The sequence below is a fragment of the Salvelinus alpinus genome, chromosome 1, assembly GCF_045679555.1.
Source record: "Salvelinus alpinus chromosome 1, SLU_Salpinus.1, whole genome shotgun sequence".
Taxonomy (NCBI): domain Eukaryota; kingdom Metazoa; phylum Chordata; class Actinopteri; order Salmoniformes; family Salmonidae; genus Salvelinus; species Salvelinus alpinus.
In genome coordinates, this window is record NC_092086.1 from 119,935,137 (window position 1) to 119,961,381 (window position 26,245).

The 26,245-nt window shown below is 44.7% G+C and overlaps 1 protein-coding gene across 1 annotated transcript in view; it reads right to left on the bottom strand.

Moving 5' to 3' along the window:
* Positions 1-26,245, bottom strand: part of galt (galactose-1-phosphate uridylyltransferase) — a 168,051-nt gene that overhangs the window by 136,079 nt on the left and 5,727 nt on the right. The window contains exons 2-5 of the mRNA XM_071342938.1: positions 21,972-22,141; positions 15,112-15,236; positions 7,394-7,523; positions 2,958-3,014 (exon numbers count right to left, since the gene is read on the bottom strand). Coding sequence (XP_071199039.1) covers positions 2,958-3,014; positions 7,394-7,523; positions 15,112-15,236; positions 21,972-22,141 — 482 coding nt within the window. The remainder of the gene's footprint in view (positions 1-2,957; positions 3,015-7,393; positions 7,524-15,111; positions 15,237-21,971; positions 22,142-26,245) is intronic.

Consider the following 26,245-nt stretch of genomic DNA (forward strand, 5'->3'; position numbering starts at 1 on the left):
TAACAGCCTCCATTCTTCTGGGAAGGCTTTCCACTAGATGTTGGAACATTGCTGCTATAACAGCCTCCACTCTTCTGGGAAGGCTTTCCACTAGATGTTGGAACATTGCTGCTATAACAGCCTCCACTCTTCTGGGAAGGCTTTCCACTAGATGTTGGAACATTGCTGCTATAACAGCCTCGACTCTTCTGGGAAGGCTTTCCACTAGATGTTGGAACATTGCTGCTATAACAGCCTCCATTCTTCTGGGAAGGCTTTCCACTAGATGTTGGAACATTGCTGCTATAACAGCCTCCACTCTTCTGGGAAGGCTTTCCACTAGATGTTGGAACATTGCTGCTATAACAGCCTCCATTCTTCTGGGAAGGCTTTCCACTAGATGTTGGAACATTGCTGCTATAACAGCCTCCATTCTTCTGGGAAGGCTTTCCACTAGATGTTGGAACATTGCTGCTATAACAGCCTCCATTCTTCTGGGAAGGCTTTCCACTAGATGATGGAACATTGCTGCTATAACAGCCTCCATTCTTCTGGGAAGGCTTTCCACTAGATGTTGGAACATTGCTGCTATAACAGCCTCCATTCTTCTGGGAAGGCTTTCCACTAGATGATGGAACATTGCTGCTATAACAGCCTCCACTCTTCTGGGAAGGCTTTCCACTAGATGTTGGAACATTGCTGCTATAACAGCCTCCATTCTTCTGGGAAGGCTTTCCACTAGATGTTGGAACATTGCTGCTATAACAGCCTCCATTCTTCTGGGAAGGCTTTCCACTAGATGTTGGAACATTGCTGCCATAACACCCTCCACTCTTCTGGGAAGGCTTTCCACTAGATGTTGGAACATTGCTGCTATAACAGCCTCCACTCTTCTGGGAAGGCTTTCCACTAGATGTTGGAACATTGCTGCTATAACAGCCTCCACTCTTCTGGGAAGGCTTTCCACTAGATGTTGGAACATTGCTGCTATAACAGCCTCCACTCTTCTGGGAAGGCTTTCCACTAGATGTTGGAACATTGCTGCTATAACAGCCTCCACTCTTCTGGGAAGGCTTTCCACTAGATGTTGGAACATTGCTGCTATAACAGCCTCCACTCTTCTGGGAAGGCTTTCCACTAGATGTTGGAACATTGCTGCTATAACAGCCTCCACTCTTCTGGGAAGGCTTTCCCCTAGATGTTGGAACATTGCTGCTATAACAGCCTCCACTCTTCTGGGAAGGCTTTCCAATAGATGTTGGAACATTGCTGCTATAACAGCCTCCACTCTTCTGGGAAGGCTTTCCACTAGTTGTTGGAACATTGCTGCTATAACAGCCTCCACTCTTCTGGGACGGCTTTCCACTAGTTATTGGAACATTGCTGCTATAACAGCCTCCATTCTTCTGGGAAGGCTTTCCACTAGATGTTGGAACATTGCTGCTATAACAGCCTCCAGTCTTCTGGGAAGGCTTTCCAATAGATGTTGGAACATTGCTGCTATAACAGCCTCCACTCTTCTGGGAAGGCTTTCCAATAGATGTTGGAACATTGCTGCTATAACAGCCTCCACTCTTCTGGGAAGGCTTTCCACTAGTTGTTGGAACATTGCTGCTATAACAGCCTCCACTCTTCTGGGACGGCTTTCCGCTAGTTATTGGAACATTGCTGCTATAACAGCCTCCATTCTTCTGGGAAGGCTTTCCACTAGATGTTGGAACATTGCTGCTATAACAGTCTTCTGGGAAGGCTTTCCACTAGATGTTGGAACATTACTGCTATAACAGCCTCCACTCTTCTGGGAAGGCTTTCCACTAGATGTTGGAACATTACTGCTATAACAGCCAGCGAGCATCTGCCCCCCCTGATAAACACACAGTTACAAGTTAATGTAGCAGACTGTATAACAGTAATGTCCAACAATGTGACCATTATTACAGACTGATGGAGGGTCATATACTGGACCGGTCTGCCTTGTTGTTCAATGGAGTCTAATGAAACCTCTCTTTCAGGAGTGGGTACCAGAAAAGACAAGCTGACAGAGGTTGGAACAGGCTGGCTTACCTGGCAGTGAGGATGGGGGTTGGAACAGGATGGCTTACCTGGCAGTGAGGATAGAGGTTGGAACAGGATGGCTTACCTGGCAGTGAGGATGGGGGTTGGAACAGGATGGCTTACCTGGCAGTGAGGATGGGGGTTGGAACAGGATGGCTTACCTGGCAGTGAGGATGGGGGTTGGAACAGACTGGCTTACCTGGCAGTGAGGATGGGGGTTGGAACAGGATGGCGCTACCTGGCAGTGAGGATGGGGGTTGGAACAGACTGGCTTACCTGGCAGTGAGGATGGGGGTTGGAACAGACTGGCTTACCTGGCAGTGAGGATGGGGGTTGGAACAGGATGGCTTACCTGGCAGTGAGGATGGGGGTTGGAACAGACTGGCTTACCTGGCAGTGAGGATAGAGGTTGGAACAGGATGGCTTACCTGGCAGTGAGGATGGGGGTTGGAACAGGATGGCTTACCTGGCAGTGAGGATGGGGGTTGGAACAGGATGGCTTACCTGGCAGTGAGGATGGGGGTTGGAACAGGATGGCGCTACCTGGCAGTGAGGATAGAGGTTGGAACAGGATGGCTTACCTGGCAGTGAGGATGGGGGTTGGAACAGGATGGCTTACCTGGCAGTGAGGATGGGGGTTGGAACAGGATGGCTTACCTGGCAGTGAGGATGGGGGTTGGAACAGGATGGCTTACCTGGCAGTGAGGATGGGGGTTGGAACAGCCTGGCTTACCTGGCAGTGAGGATGGGGGTTGGAACAGGATGGCTTACCTGGCAGTGAGGATGGGGGTTGGAACAGGATGGCTTACCTGGCAGTGAGGATGGGGGTTGGAACAGCCTGGCTTACCTGGCAGTGAGGATGGGGGTTGGAACAGACTGGCTTACCTGGCAGTGAGGATGGGGGTTGGAACAGGGTGGCTTACCTGGCAGTGAGGATGGGGGTTGGAACAGCCCATCATGGCTCCTTTATTCTCAAAGATCTGAAACACAGTGAAAGATAGGTCTTAGTCTAGTATGGTAATCTAATCACGTATAGTTAAAGCCAGGTATGAACATACGATTGTGATTACATTTCAGAGTCCCTGAAAAGACACAAGGATTCCCCCACCACACACACCCGGACCCCACCAACTACACACACACCCTGTGAGGAAGCATCCTGTTGGAGGGAGGTTAAAGACTTCCCCTGTCTGTCCCCAGAGGGTGATAGAAGACAGGAGGATAAAGACTTCCCCTGTCCGTCCCCAGAGGGTGATAGAAGACAGGAGGTTAAAGACTTCCCCTGTCCGTCCCCAGAGGGTGATAGAAGACAGGAGGTTAAAGACTTCCCCTGTCCGTCCCCAGAGGGTGATAGAAGACAGGAGGATAAAGACTTCCCCTGTCCGTCCCCAGAGGGTGATAGAAGACAGGAGGATAAAGACGTCCCCTGTCCGTCCCCAGAGGGTGATAGAAGACAGGAGGATAAAGACTTCCCCTGTCCGTCCCCAGAGGGTGATAGAAGACAGGAGGATAAAGACTTCCCCTGTCCGTCCCCAGAGGGTGATAGAAGACAGGAGGATAAAGACTTCCCCTGTCCGTCCCCAGAGGGTGATAGAAGACAGGAGGTTAAAGACTTCCCCTGTCTGTCCCCAGAGGGTGATAGAAGACAGGAGGATAAAGACTTCCCCTGTCCGTCCCCAGAGGGTGATAGAAGACAGGAGGATAAAGACTTCCCCTGTCCGTCCCCAGAGGGTGATAGAAGACAGGAGGATAAAGACTTCCCCTGTCCGTCCCCAGAGGGTGATAGAAGACAGGAGGATAAAGACTTCCCCTGTCCGTCCCCAGAGGGAGATAGAAGACAGGAGGTTAAAGACTTCCCCTGTCCGTCCCCAGAGGGTGATAGAAGACAGGAGGATAAAGACTTCCCCTGTCCGTCCCCAGAGGGTGATAGAAGACAGGAGGATAAAGACTTCCCCTGTCTGTCCCCAGAGGGTGATAGAAGACAGGAGGATAAAGACTTCCCCTGTCCGTCCCCAGAGGGTGATAGAAGACAGGAGGTTAAAGACTTCCCCTGTCCGTCCCCAGAGGGTGATAGAAGACAGGAGGATAAAGACTTCCCCTGTCCGTCCCCAGAGGGTGATAGAAGACAGGAGGATAAAGACTTCCCCTGTCTGTACCCAGAGGGTGATAGAAGACAGGAGGTTAAAGACTTCCCCTGTCCGTCCCCAGAGGGTGATAGAAGACAGGAGGATAAAGACTTCCCCTGTCCGTCCCCAGAGGGTGATAGAAGACAGGAGGATAAAGACTTCCCCTGTCCGTCCCCAGAGGGTGCTAGAAGACAGGAGGATAAAGACTTCCCCTGTCCGTCCCCAGAGGGTGCTAGAAGACAGGAGGATAAAGACTTCCCCTGTCCGTCCCCAGAGGGTGATAGAAGACAGGAGGATAAAGACTTCCCCTGTCCGTCCCCAGAGGGTGATAGAAGACAGGAGGATAAAGACTTCCCCTGTCCGTCCCCAGAGGGTGATAGAAGACAGGAGGATAAAGACTTCCCCTGTCCGTCCCCAGAGGGTGATAGAAGACAGGAGGATAAAGACTTCCCCTGTCTGTCCCCAGAGGGTGATAGAAGACAGGAGGTTAAAGACTTCCCCTGTCCGTCCCCAGAGGGTGATAGAAGACAGGAGGATAAAGACTTCCCCTGTCCGTCCCCAGAGGGTGATAGAAGACAGGAGGATAAAGACTTCCCCTGTCTGTCCCCAGAGGGTGATAGAAGACAGGAGGATAAAGACTTCCCCTGTCCGTCCCCAGAGGGTGATAGAAGACAGGAGGATAAAGACTTCCCCTGTCCGTCCCCAGAGGGTGATAGAAGACAGGAGGATAAAGACTTCCCCTGTCCGTCCCCAGAGGGTGATAGAAGACAGGAGGATAAAGACTTCCCCTGTCCGTCCCCAGAGGGTGATAGTAGTAGTAAACTACATGAATAAAGGTATTAACTAAAAATAATAGAGCCTGTATATCACTTATAAGCAGACGCGTATCATGCAGGTCAATTTGACCCATCCCCCAATAATATACCATGGTTCTTAGGAGCAGATACCTGGGGGACTGAAAGATGAACGAGGTTCAAACTCCAGGTCAGTTGGTGGCGGAAGGTAGTCAAGCCGTTAAGACGAGGCCAAGTGGTTAAAAGCGTTGGGCCAGTAATTGAAAGGTCGCTGGTTCGAATCCCTGAGCTGACAAATATAAAAATACGTTGATGAGCCCTTGACCCTAATTGATTATGTAAGTAGCTCTGGATAAGAGCGTCTGCTAAACAACTCTAATGTAAAAATGGCCTTAAAGTTGGTTGCCAACTGCCATATAAAATCCATAGAAGAATTTTTGTATGACTCAAAATTATACAAAGATCCAGCTACAAAAAAGGACTATATGCAATTCAGGTAAAATAACAACCCTGGTTCATCCTATATAACTACTGCTGTCCACTTCATATGTATAATACTGTATTCTAGTCCTGGTTCATCCTATATAACTACTGCTGTCCACTTCATACTGTATTCTAGTCCTGGTTCATCCTATATAACTACTGCTGTCCACTTCATATGTATAATACTGTATTCTAGTCCTGGTTCATCCTGTATAACTACTGCTGTCCACTTCATACTGTATTCTAGTCCTGGTTCATCCTATATAACTACTGCTGTCCACTTCATACTGTATAATACTGTATTCTAGTCCTGGATCATCCTGTATAACTACTGCTGTCCACTTCATATGTATAATACTGTATTCTAGTCCTGGATCATCCTGTATAACTACTGCTGTCCACTTCATACTGTATTATAGTCCTGGTTCATCCTATATAACTACTGCTGTCCACTTCATATGTATAATACTGTATTCTAGTCCTGGTTCATCCTATATAACTACTGCTGTCCACTTCATATGTATAATACTGTATTCTAGTCCTGGATCATCCTGTATAACTACTGCTGTCCACTTCATACTGTATTCTAGTCCTGGTTCATCCTATATAACTACTGCTGTCCACTTCATATGTATAATACTGTATTCTAGTCCTGGTTCGTCCTATATAACTACTGCTGTCCACTTCATATGTATAATACTGTATTCTAGTCCTGGTTCATCCTATATAACTACTGCTGTCCTCTTCATATGTATAATACTGTATTCTAGTCCTGGTTCATCCTATATAACTACTGTTGTCCACTTCATATGTATAATACTGTATTCTAGTCCTGGTTCATCCTATATAACTACTGCTGTCCACTTCATACTGTATTCTAGTCCTGGTTCATCCTATATAACTACTGCTGTCACTTCATACTGTATTCTTGTCCTGGTTCATCCTATATAACTACTGCTGTCCACTTCATATGTATAATACTGTATTCTAGTCCTGGTTCATCCTATATAACTACTGTCCATACTGTCAATACACACCATCCTATATAACTACTGTCTATACACACCATCCTATATAACTACTGTCTATACACACCATCCTATATAACTACTGTCTATACACACCATCCTATATAACTACTGTCTATACACACCATCCTATATAACTACTGTCTATACACACCCTCCTATATAACTACTGTCTATACTGTCTATACACACCATCACATATAACTACTGTCTATACACACCATCCTATATAACTACTGTCTATACACACCATCCTATATAACTACTGTCTATACACACCATCCTATATAACTACTGTCTATACACACCCTCCTATATAACTACTGTCTATACTGTCTATACACACCATCACATATAACTACTGTCTATACACACCATCCTATATAACTACTGTCTATACACACCATCCTATATAACTACTGTCTATACACACCATCCTATATAACTACTGTGTATACACACCATCCCATATAACTACTGCTGTACATGCCTTTTCTATTCATATACTGTCTATACCCACAATTATATATATGCATGTACAGACTCGTTCTGATATTTATCCATTTTAATTTTGGGGATTTGTGTGTATAGTTTTGTATAGTTTTCTATCCTGCCCTCTTGAGGATAGAAACATAAGCATTTCACCTGCGATAACGTCGGAAAAATGTGTACGACCAATCAATTGGATTTAACATCCGATGGTCTGTGAATCTCCGGGCTGAAGGCCTTCTCTATGGTTTCTCTATGGTCAGTCCATGTTGACAGCAACCCTCCTCTGCCCTCGTGCTTCCCAGGGTGAAGGGAATAACAGGATCAACACCTGGGGACATATGTGCTGATTTCTGACCCGTTCTCCCTTTTAATCATAATGAATAATATGACCTGATCCTAGACCAGCACTCCTACTCAGACACAGACCAGACCTTACCTGGACCCAGGGGTAGGTGGACCCTAGATCCACCATCAGTTCCGCCCACTTGTCAATCACTTTGATGATGTCAGGAAGCGTCATGAGAGGCAGTGTGACGTCAGACCGGGGGTGGAAACACATCACCTTGCTGACAAACAAACAACAACAATAAACAACATCACCTTGCTGACAAACAAACAACAACAATATCACCTTGCTGACAAACAACAAGCCCCCAGGTAACTATCCAAATATTTTTAATTAGTTAGATATGTCCACCAGCATAATACCAGAGGCAGATACTGTAATATTCCCTGTTTGAACTACAATAGTCTATCTGGTAAGAAGACCTTGTCATACACCGGTGCTGATGAGTGGAACAAACTACCACAACAACTCAAAGCCATACAAACCATCACCACTTTTAAAATAATGTCAAAGCTGGTTGAAGAGTGAACAGTATAACCAAAACATATGAGCCACAATGGAAATAAGTACCCGACTTTAATGTGCAATCCCGGATACATTTAAAAAAATCTTGGTACAGTATATATATATATATGTATATATATATATATATATATATATTATATATATATATATATTTAAAAAAAATATATATATATATACAGTGGGGAGAACAAGTATTTGATACACTGCCGATTTTGCAGGTTTTCCTACTTACAAAGCATGTAGAGGTCTGTAATTTTTATCATAGGTACACTTCAACTGTGAGAGACGGAATCTAAAACAAAAATCCAGAAAATCACATTGTATGATTTTTAAGTAATTCATTTGCATTTTATTGCATGACATAAGTATTTGATCACCTACCAACCAGTAAGAATTCCGGCTCTCACAGACCTGTTAGTTTTTCTTTAAGAAGCCCTCCTGTTCTCCACTCATTACCTGTATTAACTGCACCTGTTTGAACTCGTTACCTGTATAAAAGACACCTGTCCACACACTCAATCAAACAGACTCCAACCTCTCCACAATGGCCAAGACCAGAGAGCTGTGTAAGGACATCAGGGATAAAATTGTAGACCTGCACAAGGCTGGGATGGGCTACAGGACAATAGGCAAGCAGCTTGGTGAGAAGGCAACAACTGTTGGCGCAATTATTAGAAAATAGAAGAAAATAGAAGAAGTTCAAGATGATGGTCAATCACACCTCGTGGGGCATCAATGATCATGAGGAAGGTGAGGGATCAGCCCAGAACTACATGGCAGGACCTGGTCAATGACCTGAAGAGAGCTGGGACCACAGTCTCAAAGAAAACCATTAGTAACACACTACGCCGTCATGGATTAAAATCCTGCAGCGCACACAAGGTCCCCCTGCTCAAGCAGGCGCATGTCCAGGCCCGTCTGAAGTTTGCCAATGACCATCTGGATGATCCAGAGGAGGAATGGGAGAAGGTCATGTGGTCTGATGATTCAAAAATAGAGCTTTTTGGTCTAAACTCCACTCGCCGTGTTTGGAGGAAGAAGAAGGATGAGTACAACCCCAAGAACACCATCCCAACCGTGAAGCATGGAGGTGGAAACATCATTCTTTGGGGATGCTTTTCTGCAAAGGGGACAGGACGACTGCACCGTATTGAGGGGAGGATGGATGGGGCCATGTATTGCGAGATCTTAGCCAACAACCTCCTTCCCTCAGTAAGAGCATTGAAGATGGGTCGTGGCTGGGTCTTCCAGCATGACAACGACCCGAAACACACAGCCAGGGCAACTAAGGAGTGGCTCCGTAAGAAGCATCTCAAGGTCCTGGAGTGGCCTAGCCAGTCTCCAGACCTGAACCCAAAAGAAAATCTTTGGAGGGAGCTGAAAGTCCGTATTGTCCAGCGACAGCCCCGAAACCTGAAGGATCTGGAGAAGGTCTGTATGGAGGAGTGGGCCAAAATCCCTGCTGCAGTGTGTGCAAACCTGGTCAAGAACTACAGGAAACGTATGATCTCTGTAATTGCAAACAAAGGTTTCTGTACCAAATATTAAGTTCTGCTTTTCTGATGTATCAAATACTTATGTCATGCAATAAAATGCAAATTAATTACTTAAAAATCATACAATGTGATTTTCTGGATTTTTGTTTTAGATTCCGTCTCTCACAGTTGAAGTGTACCTATGATAAAAATTACAGACCTCTACATGCTTTGTAAGTAGGAAAACCTGCAAAATTGGCAGTGTATCAAATACTTGTTCTCCCCACTGTATATATATACACTGCTCAAAAAAATAAAGGGAACACTTAAACAACACAATGTAACTCCAAGTCAATCACACTTCTGTGAAATCAAACTGTCCACTTAGGAAGCAACACTGATTGACAATAAATGTCACATGCTGTTGTGCAAATGGAATAGACAAAAGGTGGAAATTATAGGCAATTAGCAAGACACCCCCAAAAAAGGAGTGATTCTGCAGGTGGTGACCACAGACCACTTCTCAGTTCCTATGCTTCCTGGCTGATGTTTTGGTCACTTTTGAATGCTGGCGGTGCTCTCACTCTAGTGGTAGCATGAGACGGAGTCTACAACCCACACAAGTGGCTCAGGTAGTGCAGTTCATCCAGGATGGCACATCAATGCGAGCTGTGGTAAAAAGGTTTGCTGTGTCTGTCAGCGTAGTGTCCAGAGCATGGAGGCGCTACCAGGAGACAGGCCAGTACATCAGGAGACGTGGAGGAGGCCGTAGGAGGGCAACAACCCAGCAGCAGGACCGCTACCTCCGCCTTTGTGCAAGGAGGTGCACTGCCAGCGCCCTGCAAAATGACCTCCAGCAGGCCACAAATGTGCATGTGTCTGCTCAAACGGTCAGAAACAGACTCCATGAGGGTGGTATGAGGGCCCGACGTCCACAGGTGGGGGTTGTGCTTACAGCCCAACACCGTGCAAGACGTTTGGCATTTGCCAAAGAACACCAAGATTGGCAAATTCGCCACTGGCGCCCTGTGCTCTTCACAGATGATAGCAGGTTCACACTGAGCACATGAGCACATGTGACAGACGTGACAGAGTCTGGAGACACCGTGGAGAACGTTCTGCTGCCTGCAACATCCTCCAGCATGACCGGTTTGGCGATGGGTCAGTCATGGTGTGGGGTGGCATTTCTTTGTGGGGCCGCACAGCCCTCCATGTGCTCGCCAGAGGTAGCCTGACTGCCATTAGGTACCGAGATGAGATCCTCAGACCCCTTGTGGGACCATATGCTGACACATGCACATTTGTGGCCTGCTGGAGGTCATTTTGCAGGGCTCTGGCAGTGCACCTCCTTGCACAAAGGAGGTAGCGGTCCTGCTGCTGGTTTGTTGCCCTCCTACGGCCTCCTCCACGTCTCCTGATGTACTGGCCTGTCTCCTGGTAGCGCCTCCATGCTCTGGACACTACGCTGACAGACACAGCAAACCTTTTTGCCACAGCTCGCATTGATGTGCTATCCTGGATGAACTGCACTACCTGAGCCACTTGTGTGGGTTGTAGACTCCGTCTCATGCTACCACTAGAGTGAGAGCACCGCCAGCATTCAAAAGTGACCAAAACATCAGCCAGGAAGCATAGGAACTGAGAAGTGGTCTGTGGTCACCACCTGCAGAATCACTCCTTTTTTGGGGGTGTCTTGCTAATTGCCTATAATTTCCACCTTTTGTCTATTCCATTTGCACAACAGCATGTGAAATGTATTGTCAATCAGTGTTGCTTCCTAAGTGGACAGTTTGATTTCACAGAAGTGTGATTGACTTGGAGTTACATTGTGTTGTTTAAGTGTTCCCTTTATTTTTTTGAGCAGTGTATATATACAATTGAAGTCGGGAAGTTTACATACACCTTAGCCAAACACATTTAAACTCAGTTTTTCACAATCCTGACATTTAATCCTAGTAAAGATTCCCTGTCTTACGTCAGTTAGGATCACCACTTTATTTTAAGAATGTGAAATGTCAGAATAATAGTAGAGAGAATTATTTCTTTCATATTTTATTTCTTTCATCACATTCCCAGTGGGTCAGACGTTTACATACACTCAATTAGTATTTGGTAGCATTGCCTTTAAATTGTTTAACTTGGGTCAAATGTTTCGGGTAGCCTTCCACAAGCTTCGCACAATAAGTTGGGCGAATTTTGGCCCATTCCTCCTGACAGAGCTGGTGTAAGTGAGTCAGGTTTGTAGGCCTCCTTGCTCGCACACACTTTCAGCTCTGCCCACACATTTTCTATAGGATTGAGGTCAGGGCTTTGTGATGGTCACTCCAATACCTTGACTTTGTTGTCCTTATGCCATTTTGCCACAACTTTGGAAGTATGCTTGGGGTCATTGTCCATTTGGAAGACCCATTTGCGACCAGGCTTTATCTTCCTGACTGATGTCTTGAGATGTTGCTATATCCACATAATTGTACTTCCTCATGATGTCATCTATTTTGTGAAGTGCACCAGTCCCTCCTGCAGCAAAGCACCCCCACAACATGATGCTGCCACCCCCGTGCTTCACGGTTGGGATGGTGTTCTTCGGCTTGCAAGCCTCCCCCTCTTTTACTCCAAACATAACGATGGTCATTATGGCCAAACAGTTACATTTTTGTTTCGTCAGACCAGAGGACATTTCTCCAAAAAGTACGATCTTTGTCCCCGTGTGCAGTTGCAAACCGTAGTCTGGCTTTTTTATGGCGGTTTGGAGCAGTGGCTTCTTCCTTGCTTAGCGGCCTTTCAGGTTATGTTGATATAGGACTTTTTTTTCTGTGGATATAGATACTTTTGTACCCGTTTCCTCCAGCATCTTCACAAGGTCCTTTGCTGCTGTTCTGGGATTGATTTGCACTTTTCGCACCAAAGTACGTTCATCTCTAGGAGACAGAACGCGTCTCCTTCCTGAGCGGTATGACGACTGCGTTGTCCCATGGTGTTTATACTTGCGTACTATTTTTTGTACAGATGAACGTGGTGCCTTCAAACGTTTGGAAATTGCTCCCAAGGATGAACCAGACTTGAGGAGGTCTACAATTTTTTTTCAGAGGTCTTGGCTGATTTCTTTTGATTTTCCCACGATGTCAAGCAAAGAGGCACTGAGTTTGAAGGTAGGCCTTGAAATACATCCACAGGTACACCTCCAATTGACTCAAATTATGTCAATTAGCCTATCAGAAGCTTCTAAAGCCATGACATCATTTTCTGGAATTTTCCAAGCTGTTTAAAGGCACAGTCAACTTAGTGAATGTAAACGTCTGACCCACTGGAATTGTGATACAGTGAATTATAAGTGAAATAATCTGTCTGTAAACAATTGCTGGAAAAATGACTTGTGTCATGCACAAAGTAGACGTCCTAACCGACTTGCCAAAACTATAGTTTGTTAACAAGAAATTTGTTGAAGTGGTTGAAAAACAAGTTTTAATGACTCCAACCTAAGTGTATGTAAACTTCCGACACGTAAACTTATATATATATATATATAGAGCTATATATATATATATATAGATAGCGATATACATATATATATAGAGAGAGAAATATATATAGAGAGAGATATACACTACCGTTCAAAAGTTTGGGGTCACTTAGAAAAGCACATTGATCAGAATTACAGTGTAGACATTGTTAATGTTGTAAATGACTATTGTAGCTGGAAATGGCTGATGTTTTATGGAATATCTACAGGTGTACAGAGGCTCATTATCAGCAACCATCACTCATGTGTTCCAATGGCACGTTGTGTTAGCTAATCCAAGTTTATCATTTTAAAAAGGCTAATTGATCATTAGAAAACCCTTTTGCAATTATGTTAGCACAGCTGAAAAGTTTTGTGCTTATTTAAAGAAGCAATAAAACTGGCCTTCTTTAGATTAGTTGAGTATCTGTAGCATCAGCATTTGTGTGTTCAATTACAGGCTCAAAATGGCCAGAAACAAATAACTTTCTTCTGAAACTCATCAGTCTATTCTTGTTCTGAGAAATGAAGGCTATTCCATGTGAGAAATTGCCAAGAAACTGAAGATCTGGTACAATGCTGTGTACTACTCCCTTCACAGAACAGCGCAAACTGGCTCTAACCAGAATAGAAAGAGGAGTGGGAGGCCCCGGTGCACAACTGAGCAAGAGGACAAGTACATTAGTGTCAAGTTTGAGAAACAGATGCCTCACAAGTCCTCAACTGGCAGCTTCATTAAATAGTACCCGTAAAACACCAGTCTCAACGTCAACAGTGAAGAGGCGACTCTGCGATGCTGGCCTTCTAGGCAGTCCTCAACTGGCAGCTTCATTACCCTACCCTACCATAAAATATCCTACTCTACCATAAAATATCCTACTCTACCAACCCTAACATAAAATATATCCTACTCTACCATAAAATATCCTACTCTACCAACCCTAACATAAAATATATCCTACTCTACCATAAAATATCCTACTATACCAACCCTAACATAAAATATCCTACTCTACCATAAAATATCCTACTCTACCATTAAATATCCTACTCTACCAACCCTAACATAAAATATCCTACTCTACCATAAAATATCCTACTCTACCAACCCTAACATAAAATATCCTACTCTACCATAAAATATCCTACTCTACCAACCCTAACATAAAATATCCTACTCTACCAACCCTAACATAAAATATCCTACTCTACCATAAAATATTCTACTCTACCATAAAATATCCTACTCTACCAACCCTAACATAAAATATCCTACTCTACCATAAAATATCCTACTCTACCAACCCTAACATAAAATATCCTACTCTACCATAAAATATCCTACTCTAACATAAAATATCCTACTCTACCAAATCTAACATAAAATATCCTACTCTACCATAAAATATCCTACTCTAAAATAAAATATCATACTCTACCAACCCGACCCTAACATAACATAAAATAGCCTACCATACATACCATAATACAAAAGATTCTACCCTACCCTACCATAAAATATATATCCTACCCTGGGACCTCTCGAGTGGCGCAGTGGTCTCTAGCTGTGGCACTAGAGATTCTGGGTTCGAGTCCAGGCTCAGCCGCAATCGGCCGCGTCCGGGAGACCGCCGCGTCCGGGAGACCCATGGGGCGGCGCACAATTGGCCCAGTGTCCGGGTTAGGGGAGGGTTTTTCCCTTGTCACGCACTAGTAACTCTTGTGGCGGGCCGGGCGCAGTGCACGCTGACACGATCGCCAGGTGCACGGTGTTTCCTCCGACACATTGGTGCGGCTGGCTTCCGGGTTAAGTGGGCATCGTGTCAAGAAGCAGTGCGGCTTCGTTGGGTTGTGTTTCGGAAGACGCACGGCTCTCGACATTCGCCTCTCCCGAGTCCGTACGGGAGTTGCAGCGATGAGACAAGACTCTAAATACCAATTGGATACCACAAAATTGGGGAGAAAACAGGGTAAAAAAAAGGCCTGGGCTCAGAGAATGCAGTGTGAAAAGGCCTCATAGTTTTTTAATAATTCAGCATGTTAAACTGCTGGCAGACCTTGTGTCTGGGCTACATGTCAATATATCCTCAGCTTTGAGATCCTCAATGTCTGGTCTTGGATTCTAAAGACAGCGTCGCCACCTAGTGGTCATAGCTGATTAGAAACTAAAGCAGGAATAATGTTTTCTTCAATTTGCCTCCAAGAGCTGTTTAAAAAACCATCATTCAGTTATACTTGTCTTGTCTGAGTTGTTATTAATATCACACCAAGATGACTGAATTGGAGATGAATAATGATGTCCTCCTCACCAGACGCCCCGGGCTGCTTTAGACTGGAACAGTGGATGTTGGTTATATCCTGGGTCAGGAGCATTAGGCTGCAGGGCTGGGAAGTCATTCTCAAACACAAATGTGTTGTTGTAGTCTGGGTTCACCTGGGAGGGACAAACAGACAGTTAGACAGACAGACAGTTAGACAGACAGACAGACAGGGTTCACCTGGGAGGGACAAACAGACAGTTAGACAGACAGACAAGCAGGCAGACAGACAGACAGACAGACAGGGTTCACCTGGGAGGGACAAACAGACAGTTAGACAGACAGACAAGCAGGCAGACAGACAGACAGACAGACAGGGTTCACCTGGGAGGGACAAACAGACAGTTAGACAGACAGACAAGCAGGCAGACAGACAGACAGGGTTCACCTGGAAGGGACAAACAAACAGACAGACAGACAGACAGACAAGCAGGCAGACAGACAGACAGGGTTCACCTGGAAGGGACAAACAGACAGTTAGACAGACAGACAAGCAGGCAGACAGACAGACAGGGTTCACCTGGAAGGGACAAACAAACAGACAGACAGACAGACAGACAAGCAGGCAGACAGACAGACAGGGTTCACCTGGAAGGGACAAACAGACAGTTAGACAGACAGACAAGCAGGCAGACAGACAGACAGGGTTCACCTGGAAGGGACAAACAGACAGTTAGACAGACAGACAAGCAGGCAGACAGACAGACAGGGTTCACCTGGAAGGGACAAACAAACAGACAGACAGACAGACAGACAAGCAGGCAGACAGACAGACAGACAGACAGGGTTCACCTGGAAGGGACAAACAGACAGTTAGACAGACAGACAAGCAGGCAGACAGACAGACAGGGTTCACCTGGAAGGGACAAACAAACAGACAGACAGACAGACAGACAAGCAGGCAGACAGACAGACAGGGTTCACCTGGAAGGGACAAACAGACAGTTAGACAGACAGACAAGCAGGCAGACAGACAGACAGGGTTCACCTGGAAGGGACAAACAGACAGTTAGACAGACAGACAAGCAGGCAGACAGACAGACAGGGTTCACCTGGAAGGGACAAACAAACAGACAGACAGACAGACAGACAAGCAGGCAGACAGACAGACAGACAGACAGGGTTCACCTGGAAGGGACAAACAAACAGACAGACAGACAGACAGACAAGCAGGCAGACAGACAGACAGGGTTCACCTGGAAGGGACACAAACAGACAGACAGGCAGACAGGGTTCACCTGGAAGGGACAAACAGACAGACAGGCAGACAGACAGACAGGGTTCACCTGGAAGGGACACAAACAGACAGACATACAGACAAGCAGGCAGACAGACAGACAGACAGACAGGGTTCACCTGGAAGGGACACAAACAGACAGACAGGCAGACAGGGTTCACCTGGAAGGGACAAACAGACAGACAGGCAGACAGACAGACAGGGTTCACCTGGAAGGGACACAAACAGACAGACAGACAGACAGACAGACAGACAGACAGACAGACAGACAGACAGACAAACAGACAGGCAGACAAACAGACAGGCAGACAAACAGACAGGGTTCACCTGGAAGGGACACAAACAGACAGACAGGCAGACAGACATGGTTCACCTGGAAGGGACAAACAGACAGACAGGCAGACAGACAGACAGGGTTCACCTGGAAGGGACACAAACAGACAGACAGACAGACAGACAGACAGACCAAGTTGATCATTCTTGGTTCATCTATTGAAGCACATTTCTAGAGATTATACAGAAACATCTGCAGCTATTCATATTATTTAGAACAGACATGCTTTAGAACAGGGATTGTCAGATGCCTGATAAACATTGTTAGTGTGTGTGAATGAACTAAATTAGTTAGTTGGCAACCCATCCCTTACAGATTTAACTGACACAAACAAATATTACAATGATTCCCAGTGATGATTTATTTTACCAGGTCAGTTGACTGAACACATTCTCATTTACAGCAACGACCTGGGGAATAGTTACAGGGGAGAGGAGGGGGATGAGCCAGATAGAAGCTGGGAATGATTAGGTGGCCATGATAGTATGAGGGCCAGATTGGGAATTTAGCCAGGAGACCGGGGTTAACACCCCTACTCTCACGATAAGTGCCATGGGATCTTTAATGACTAGTGTCAGGACACCCGTTTAACGTCCCACCCGAAAGACAGCACCCCACACAGGGCAATGACTCCAATCACTGCCCGGGGCATTGGGATATTTTTTTAGACCAGAGAAAGAGTGCCTCCTACTGGCCCTCCAACACCACTTCCATCTGGTCTCCCATCCAGGGACCGACCAGGACCAACCCTGCTTAGCTTCAGAAGCAAGCCAGCAGTGGGATGCTGGGTGTTATGCTGCTGACAATTCCCAGTGATAGTTCTGTGCCAGTAGAATAAAACATCAATCAATACATAAAAGTAGATGAGGTTATCCGAGCAGTATTAATAAACCTAGAGCAGTAAAAACATACAGAAATAAATATAGCAAAATGAAACGGAAGGCGTGTGAACCTGGTCTAGCACAAAGAGAAGATTCAAGTGGGAGAGATATAGGCCTACTCACAATCTATAGGAAAAGTGTGCCTATTAAGTTCAGTTCCATCTTTAGATTTAAAAAATGTATATTTAATCTGCTGATTAATTTTTCAACGATTGAATCTGGTTGTTATATACATTGGGGCCCCACAAGGGTGCATTCTCAGCCCCCTCCTGTACTCCCTGCACACCCAAGACTGTGTGGCCATGCACGCCTCCAACTCAATCACCAGGACTGTGTGGCCATGCACGCCTCCAACTCAATCAAATCAAATCAAATCAAATCTAATTTTATTAGTCACATACACATGGTTAGCAGATGTTAATGCGAGTGTAGCGAAATGCTTGTGCTTCTAGTTCCGACAATGCAGTAATAACCAACAAGTAATCTAACCTAACAATTCCACAACTACTACCTTATACACACACACAAGTGTAAAGGGATAAAGAATATGTACATAAAGATATATGAATGAGTGGTGGTACAGAACGGCATGGCAGATGCAGTAGATGGTATAGAGTACGGTATATACATATGAGATGAGTACTGTAGGGTATGTAAACATAAAGTGGCATAGTTTAAAGTGGCTAGTGGTACATGTATTACATAAAGATGGCAAGATGCAGTAGATGATATAGAGTACAGTATATACATATGAGATGGGTAATGTAGGGTATGTAAACATTATATTAAGTGGCATTGTTTAAAGTGGCTAGTGGTACATTTTTACATAATTTCCATCAATTCCCATTTTTAAAGTGGCTGGAGTTGAGTCAGTATGTTGGCAGCGGCCGCTAAATGTTAGTGGTGGCTGTTTAACAGTCTGATGGCCTTGAGATAGAAGCTGTTTTTCAGTCTCTCGGTCCCGGCTTTGATGCACCTGTACTGACCTCGCCTTCTGGATGAAAGCGGGGTGAACAGGCAGTGGCTTGGGTGGTTGTTGTCCTTGATGATCTTTATGGCCTTCCTGTGACATCGGGTGGTGTAGGTGTCCTGGAGGGCAGGTAGTTTGCCCCCGGTGGTGCGTTCTGCAGACCTCACTACCCTCTGGAGAGCCTTACGGTTGTGGGCGGAGCAGTTGCCGTACCAGGCGGTGATACAGCCCGACAGGATGCTCTCGATTGTGCATCTGTAGAAGTTTGTGAGTGCTTTTGGTGACAAGCCGAATTTCTTCAGCCTCCTGAGGTTGAAGAGGCGCTGCTGCGCCTTCTTCACAACGCTGTCTGTGTGGGTGGACCAATTCAGTTTGTCCGTGATGTGTACACCGAGGAACTTAAAACTTTCCACCTTCTCCACTACTGACCCGTCGATGTGGATAGGGGGGTGCTCCCTCTGCTGTTTCCTGAAGTCCACAATCATCTCCTTTGTTTTGTTGACGTTGAGTGTGAGGTTATTTTCCTGACACCACACTCCGAGGGCCCTCACCTCCTCCCTGTAGGCCGTCTCGTCGTTGTTGGTAATCAAGCCTACCACTGTAGTGTCAGCCGCAAACTTGATGATTGAGTTGGAGGCGTGCATGGCCACGCAGTTTTAGATGTGTGTGTATTGTTGTGAATTGGTAGATACTACTGAATTGTTGAAGCTAGGAACATGTCTACCAGACCTCCCGGGTGGCGCAGTGGTCTAGGGCACTGCATCGCAGTGCTAGCTGCGCCACCAGAGTCTCTGGGTTCGCGCCCAGGCTCTGTCGCAGCCGGCCGCAACCGGGAGGTCCGTGGGGCGACGCACAACCTATATCTACTGTATCTACCTATATCTACTATATATATCTACTCTATCTACTGTATCTACCTATATCTACTATATATATCTACCTACTATATCTACCTACCTATATCTACTGTATCTACCAATATCTACTGTATCTACCTATTTATACCTGTATCTACCTATATCTACTGTATATCTACTGTATATACCTATATCTACTATATATAGATACAATAGATATATACAGTAGGTAGATACAGTAGATATATACAGTATATATATTGTATCTACTATATACTGTATCTATCTGCTGTATCTACTGTATTTACGATATACTGTATCTATCTACTGTATTTACTGTATATACTATATCTATCTAGCTACTGTATCTACGGTATCTACTATCTACTGTATCTACTATCTACTGTATCTACTAAATAATGTGTCTAATATCTACTGTATCTACTAAATACTGCATCTACGAACTACTGTATCTACTATATATTGTATCTACTATATCTAATATGTACTGTATCTATCTATTTACTGTATGTACTGTATCTACGATATACTGTATCTATCTATCTACAGCATCTACTATATACTGTATCTATATATTTACTGTATTTACTGTATCTACTATCTACTGTATCTACTATATCTACTATCTGCTGTATCTACTATATACTGTATCTACTATATACTGTATCTACTATATACTGTATCTACTATCTACTATATGTACTATATACTGTATCTATCTATCTACTGTATTTACTGTATCTACTATCTACTGTATTTACTGTATCTACTATATACTGTATATATCTATCTACTGTATCTACTATATACTGTATCTATCTATCTACTATATTTACTGTATCTACTATATACTGTATATATTTATCTACTGTATTTACTGTATCTACTATATACTGTATATATCTACTGTATTTACTGTATCTACTATATACTGTATCTATCTATCTACTGTATTTACTGTATCTACTATCTACTGTATCTACTATATCTATCTATCTAATGTATTTACTGTATCTGCTATATACTGTATCTACAATCTACTGTATCTACTATATACTGTATCCATCTACTGTATCTACTATATACTGTATCTATCTATCTACTGTATTTACTGTATCTACTATATCTACTATATACTGTATCTACTACATACTGTATCTACTATATAATGTATCTACTATATCTACTATGTACTGTATCTACTGTATACTGTATCTACTACATCTATGTACTGTATCTACTATATACTGTATCTACTATATACTGTATTTACTGCATCTACTATCTAATGTATCTACTATCTACTGTATCTACTATATACTGTATCTACTATGTACTGTATCTACTATCTACTGTATCTACTATCTACTGTATCTACTATATACTGTATTTACTGTATCTACTATATACTGTATCTATCTACTGTATCTACTATATACTGTATATACTATCTACTGTATGTACTATATACTGTATCTATCTATCTACTGTATTTACTGTATCTACTATCTACTGTATGTACTGTATCTACTATATACTGTATATAAATATCTACTGTATCTACTATATACTGTATCTATCTACTGTATTTACTGTATCTACTACATACTGTATATATTTATCTACTGTATTTACTGTATCTACTATATACTGTATCTATCTATCTACTGTATTTACTGTATCTACTATATACTGTATCTATCTACTGTATTTACTGTATTTACTGTATCTACAATCTACTATATATACTATATACTGTAGCTATCTACTGTATCTACTATATACTGTATCTACTATCTACTGTATCTACTATATACTGTATCTACTATACTGTATCTACTATCTAATGTATCTACTATATCTACTATGTACTGTATCTACTACATCTACTATGTACTGTATCTACTATATACTGTATCTACTATGTACTGTATCTACTATATACTGTATCTACTATTTCTACTATGTACAGTATCTACTATATACTGCATCTACTATATACTGTATTTACTGTATCTACTATATACTATATCTATCTACTGTATTTACTGTATCTACTATAAACTGTGTCTACTGTATCTACTATCTACCGTATCTACTATATCTACTATATACTGTATCTATCTATCTACTGTATATACTATCTACTGTATATATTATATACTGTATGTACTGTATCTACTATATACTGTATCTACTGTATCTACTATATACTGTATCTACTATCTACTGTATCTACTATATCTACTGTATACTGTATTTACTGTATCTACTATATAATGTATCTACTATATACTGTATGTACTATATACCATATGTACTATATACTGTATCTACTATATACTGTATATATCTATCTACTGTATTTACTGTATCTACAATATACTGTATCTACTATCTACTGTATCAACTATCTGTCAGGGTCGGTCGTGTCAGGGTTATATGGTTAGAGGTCAAGGCTCTCACCTCTCCGTTGGCCCTGGTGTTCCCCGGACAGAGGGGGTTGTTAGGGTCGTGTCAGGGTTATATGGTTAGAGGTCAAGGCTCTCACCTCTCCGTTGGCCCTGGTGTTCCCCGGACAGAGGGGGTTGTTAGGGTCGTGTTGAGGTACTTGGTCCTCCTCTTCCTTCTCCACCTGGCCACTCCAGGGTCTCTCCATCCTGTGGGCCGACACCAGAACCCACGTGTCCCGGAGGGGGTTGTAGCGCAGGTGCTGGTGCTCTGAGACAGACACAGAGACAGAGAGAGAGAGAGAGAGAGAGAGACAGACACAGAGAGAGAGAGACAGACAGAGAGAGAGAGAGAGAGACACAGAGAGAGAGAGAGAGAGAGAGAGAGAGAGAGAGACATGAGATCCTGATATATGTTATAAGGGATTTGCGTCAATTCAAATCTGGTATCAGGACAAAATGTGATTCAGAGTCACCGAATATACTTTAAGTATTTTTATTAAACTCAAGCGATAAATGGTAAATGCAATTTTCGTATATACGGGTTCTCTGTATCACCTCGCAGGGCAGAACAGAGAACTGGCAGGATGTAAGTAAACAGCTGTTCTTATACTGTGACAGACGTAGTTCCAACCCGTCTGTTGGCCTATCACAGTAGAGGCTGAGCGTGGTTTAAACTTTGCTCAGCCTATCGCCGGCGCTCAGGCTGGTCCCAGCCTCTTGGTGTCCGGCGCTGTTGCTGTGTAGATTACGCTCCCACACCCTGGAGACTAAAGTCAGACAGTTCTGTAACACTGTTGCTGTGTAGATTACGCTCCCACACCCTGGAGACTAAGGCCAGACAGTTCTGTAACACTGTTGCTGTGTAGATTACGCTCCCACACCCTGGAGACTAAGGCCAGACAGTTCTGTAACACTGTTGCTGTGTAGATTACGCTCCCACACCCTGGAGACTAAGGCCAGACAGTTCTGTAACATTTGAGCTATTTGCACCTGCATAGAAAGCATACTGTTCTCGCTCAAGTCTAACCACAGCTTCCCAGCACTTATCTGGGGCTAACTGTTACTTCCAGCACAGACACACAGACACCCAGGCTAACAGTTGCTAATATTATATCACATGTGTTATAGCATTGGGTTATAGTGCAATAAACACAGATCCTCACAATGTCATGTTTTTAGAATGAGATAAACACTCTAATCGAAGAAGAATTCCAGACAAGAAGTGATGAACAACAACTCTATTCATTCAGAATAGTAAAAAGTAACTTTGCGCCTCAAATTAAGAAGTTTTGAGTCTAGCTAGCTAGCTACACAACAAAGACCCAGCCAGCAGGCTAACTAGCTAGCCAGAAGAAACGAGCTAGAACAAACCTAGCAAGGGCAGTTAATACAACTACATCAAACGACCAAACTGAGTGAGTAAACCAAAAAGGAGCACGGACTAACTTTAAACATATCTTCAGTTTTTTTGTGTGAGGATTTGTCACTATGTTTGCTGCTTTTTTAAATTAGCGCTAGCAGACAAACAAACCGGTTGCCATGGCAACGGGGCAGCAGAACAGCGCAGCAGTAGCGGTAGTAGCAGAGCGCACAGACACCATGTCCCCACTCCCCCTCAGCGCAGCAGGAGCGGTAGTAGCAGAGCGCACAGACACCATGTCCCCACTCCCCCTCAGCGCAGCAGCAGCGGTAGTAGCAGAGCGCACAGACACCATGTCCCCACTCCCCCTCAGAGCTGAATCCATTCTCTACCCAAAAGAGGCCAAAAATGACACAATGAGGGAAGCTTTTAAACAGAAACTACAAAAGGAGAGGCCAGAAACCCTTTTTGCAGACCTCTACAAAAACGGTGACGTGAGTAATCTCATCTTCCTCACTGACCAGCCAAATGCATGGCGCTCAGCAGTCTGCTCTCACTACCCATCCATAAAGAAATAGGGAATCTGTAATGGGTGGAAGCTGAAAATCAAAGAGACAGACGACCCTGACAGCACCATGATAACAATCAACCTCTACAAGACTGGGACTGTCATGGTGCAAGGTAACATTAGGCTGTTTGAAACAGACTTTCAGACCATTAAGGAGAGAGCGGAGAGAGAGAAGGACACCACCTGTGACATGCCCTCCCACAAGACAAACTCCACCAGCACCACCCTCACCCCTACCCTCCCCACCCAAAAAGGCACATCCAGCACCTCTCTTCCCACCATAGCGGAGGACACGCCCCAGGAGGAGAGCGACCCCCTCAGTGCAGAGCAGGCTCAGGCCCTCCTCACCACCATGGCTGCCATGAGGGATGAGTTCACCAAACTGGAGGGGGAGGTGGTCCTGCTCAGGGAGAGCGTGAGCAAACAGCAACCAGACAACCACACCTTAGAGGAGCTCCTAACCAAGGTGAGGACAGAGCAGGACAGCAGCCTTGCAACACAGCTGAAAGAGGTTCAGCAAGAGAGAGACGGACTCAAGAGAGAGCTGGCTGATCTAACAAAGGAAGTGAGAGAGCTCCAAAAAGACAGGCAGAGCAGCAATAAGGAGCTGACCACATTAAGAGAGGAGGTGCAGGAGAGAAAGAGAACAGAGGACAGGCTGCAGGAGCAGATAGATCACCACCCTATGACCTGCCCTCACACAGCAGAGGAGCCTAGCTCAACCAGCCAGACTTCCCCAGCCCTGCCTGCTGCACCCCTCCTCCCCAACCCACAGAACAGCCTCCCCCAGCTCCAACACCCATCACCCCCCAGTCCAGAAGAAACACTGGCTGACATCGTCCTGTTAATGGACTCAAATGGGAAGTATGTTCAGAAGAATAAACTTTTCCCTAGACACAAAACGAGAAAGGTGTGGTGCCCAACAACGCAGAGTACCATGGAGCTGCTTGATAAGGCCCATCTCGGGTCGCCAAGCCACATAATCATACATACCGGAAGCAACGACCTGCGTGCTCAGCAGGAGAGGGTGGCGACTTCACTACGGGGAGTGATTGAGAAGGCCTCCGCAATCTTCCCCAACTCAAGAATCATAGTGTCAACCCTTCTACAGAGGAAGGACTTCCACCCTGCCACAATCCAAAGAATAAACGCCAGCCTATCCCGGGACTGTGCCCTGCGACCCAATGTACACCTGGCCCACCATCCCACCCTCGATCTGGACTGTCTCTATGACCATGTTCACCTGTACAGGGAGACAGTCCCCATCCTTGCCAAGACTCTCAAGGACGTCGCTTTAAACCGCAGCCCGACCTCTCCACCCAGGAACAGCGGAGCAATCTCCACCCCGCCGAGATCACCGAGACAACACCCCGGACCAGCATCCTGGACCCCCCAGCCACGACCACAGCACCACCAACCTCAATGCCCACCACAGCCAGCGCAGCACAGACCACCCAGACGAGGCCTCCCACCCCCCTGCCCCCCACCGCAGACCCCCACCTGGAGGAACCACAGCCCAGCAGGCAGAGCTACGCACAGGCTGTGAGAGGAGCAACTGGCCCAGCCCCCACCAACCAAATGAGTCTACTATGAGTCTACTATGCTCACATGTGATAGGCCGAGGGTCATGGATGCTCACATGTGATAGGCCGAGGGTCATGGATGCTCACATGTGATAGGCCGAGGGTCATGGATGCTCACATGTGATAGGCCGAGGGTCATGGATGCTCACATGTGATAGGCCGAGGGTCATGGATGCTCACATGTGATAGGCCGAGGGTCATGGATGCTCACATGTGATAGGCCGAGGGTCATGGATGCTCACATGTGATAGGCCGAGGGTCATGGATGCTCACATGTGATAGGTCGAGGGTCACAGTAAGATGAGCACAACAACACAACAACAAATACAGTAAGATGAGCACCATCCTCACACTACATCCACCCAAGTGGCATGACACAAATTCTATCTTAAATGATAAACAAATCACATTTGTAAAATAAGAGTTTACTTTAATTGAAAAATCCTATTTTAATAGTTCTTGTTGGATTGTGAGTGTTTGTCTCATTTTGAAGGTAAAGAGAAAAAAAAGTTATGAAATCTTTTTACGTTGCATGTTGGAATTTACAAGGATTGAAGTCCTCTGGTTTTGGGCTAAAGAGCAGAAACCCAGACTTCCTGAAAGAAATTGATGATGTTGATATTGTGGTACTACAGGAAACATGGTGCAGAGGTGATGTTTCCACTGGCTGTCCACTAGGTTATAGGGAGATAATCATACCATCCACTCAATTAAAAGGAATCAGACAGGGCAGAGACTCAGGGGGAATGCTAATATGGTATAAATCTGAACTAATTAATTAATTGATCAAAACAGGAGAATTCTTTATCTGGTTAAAAATCAACAAGGAGGCTATCTTAACAGATAAAAACGTCTTCCTCT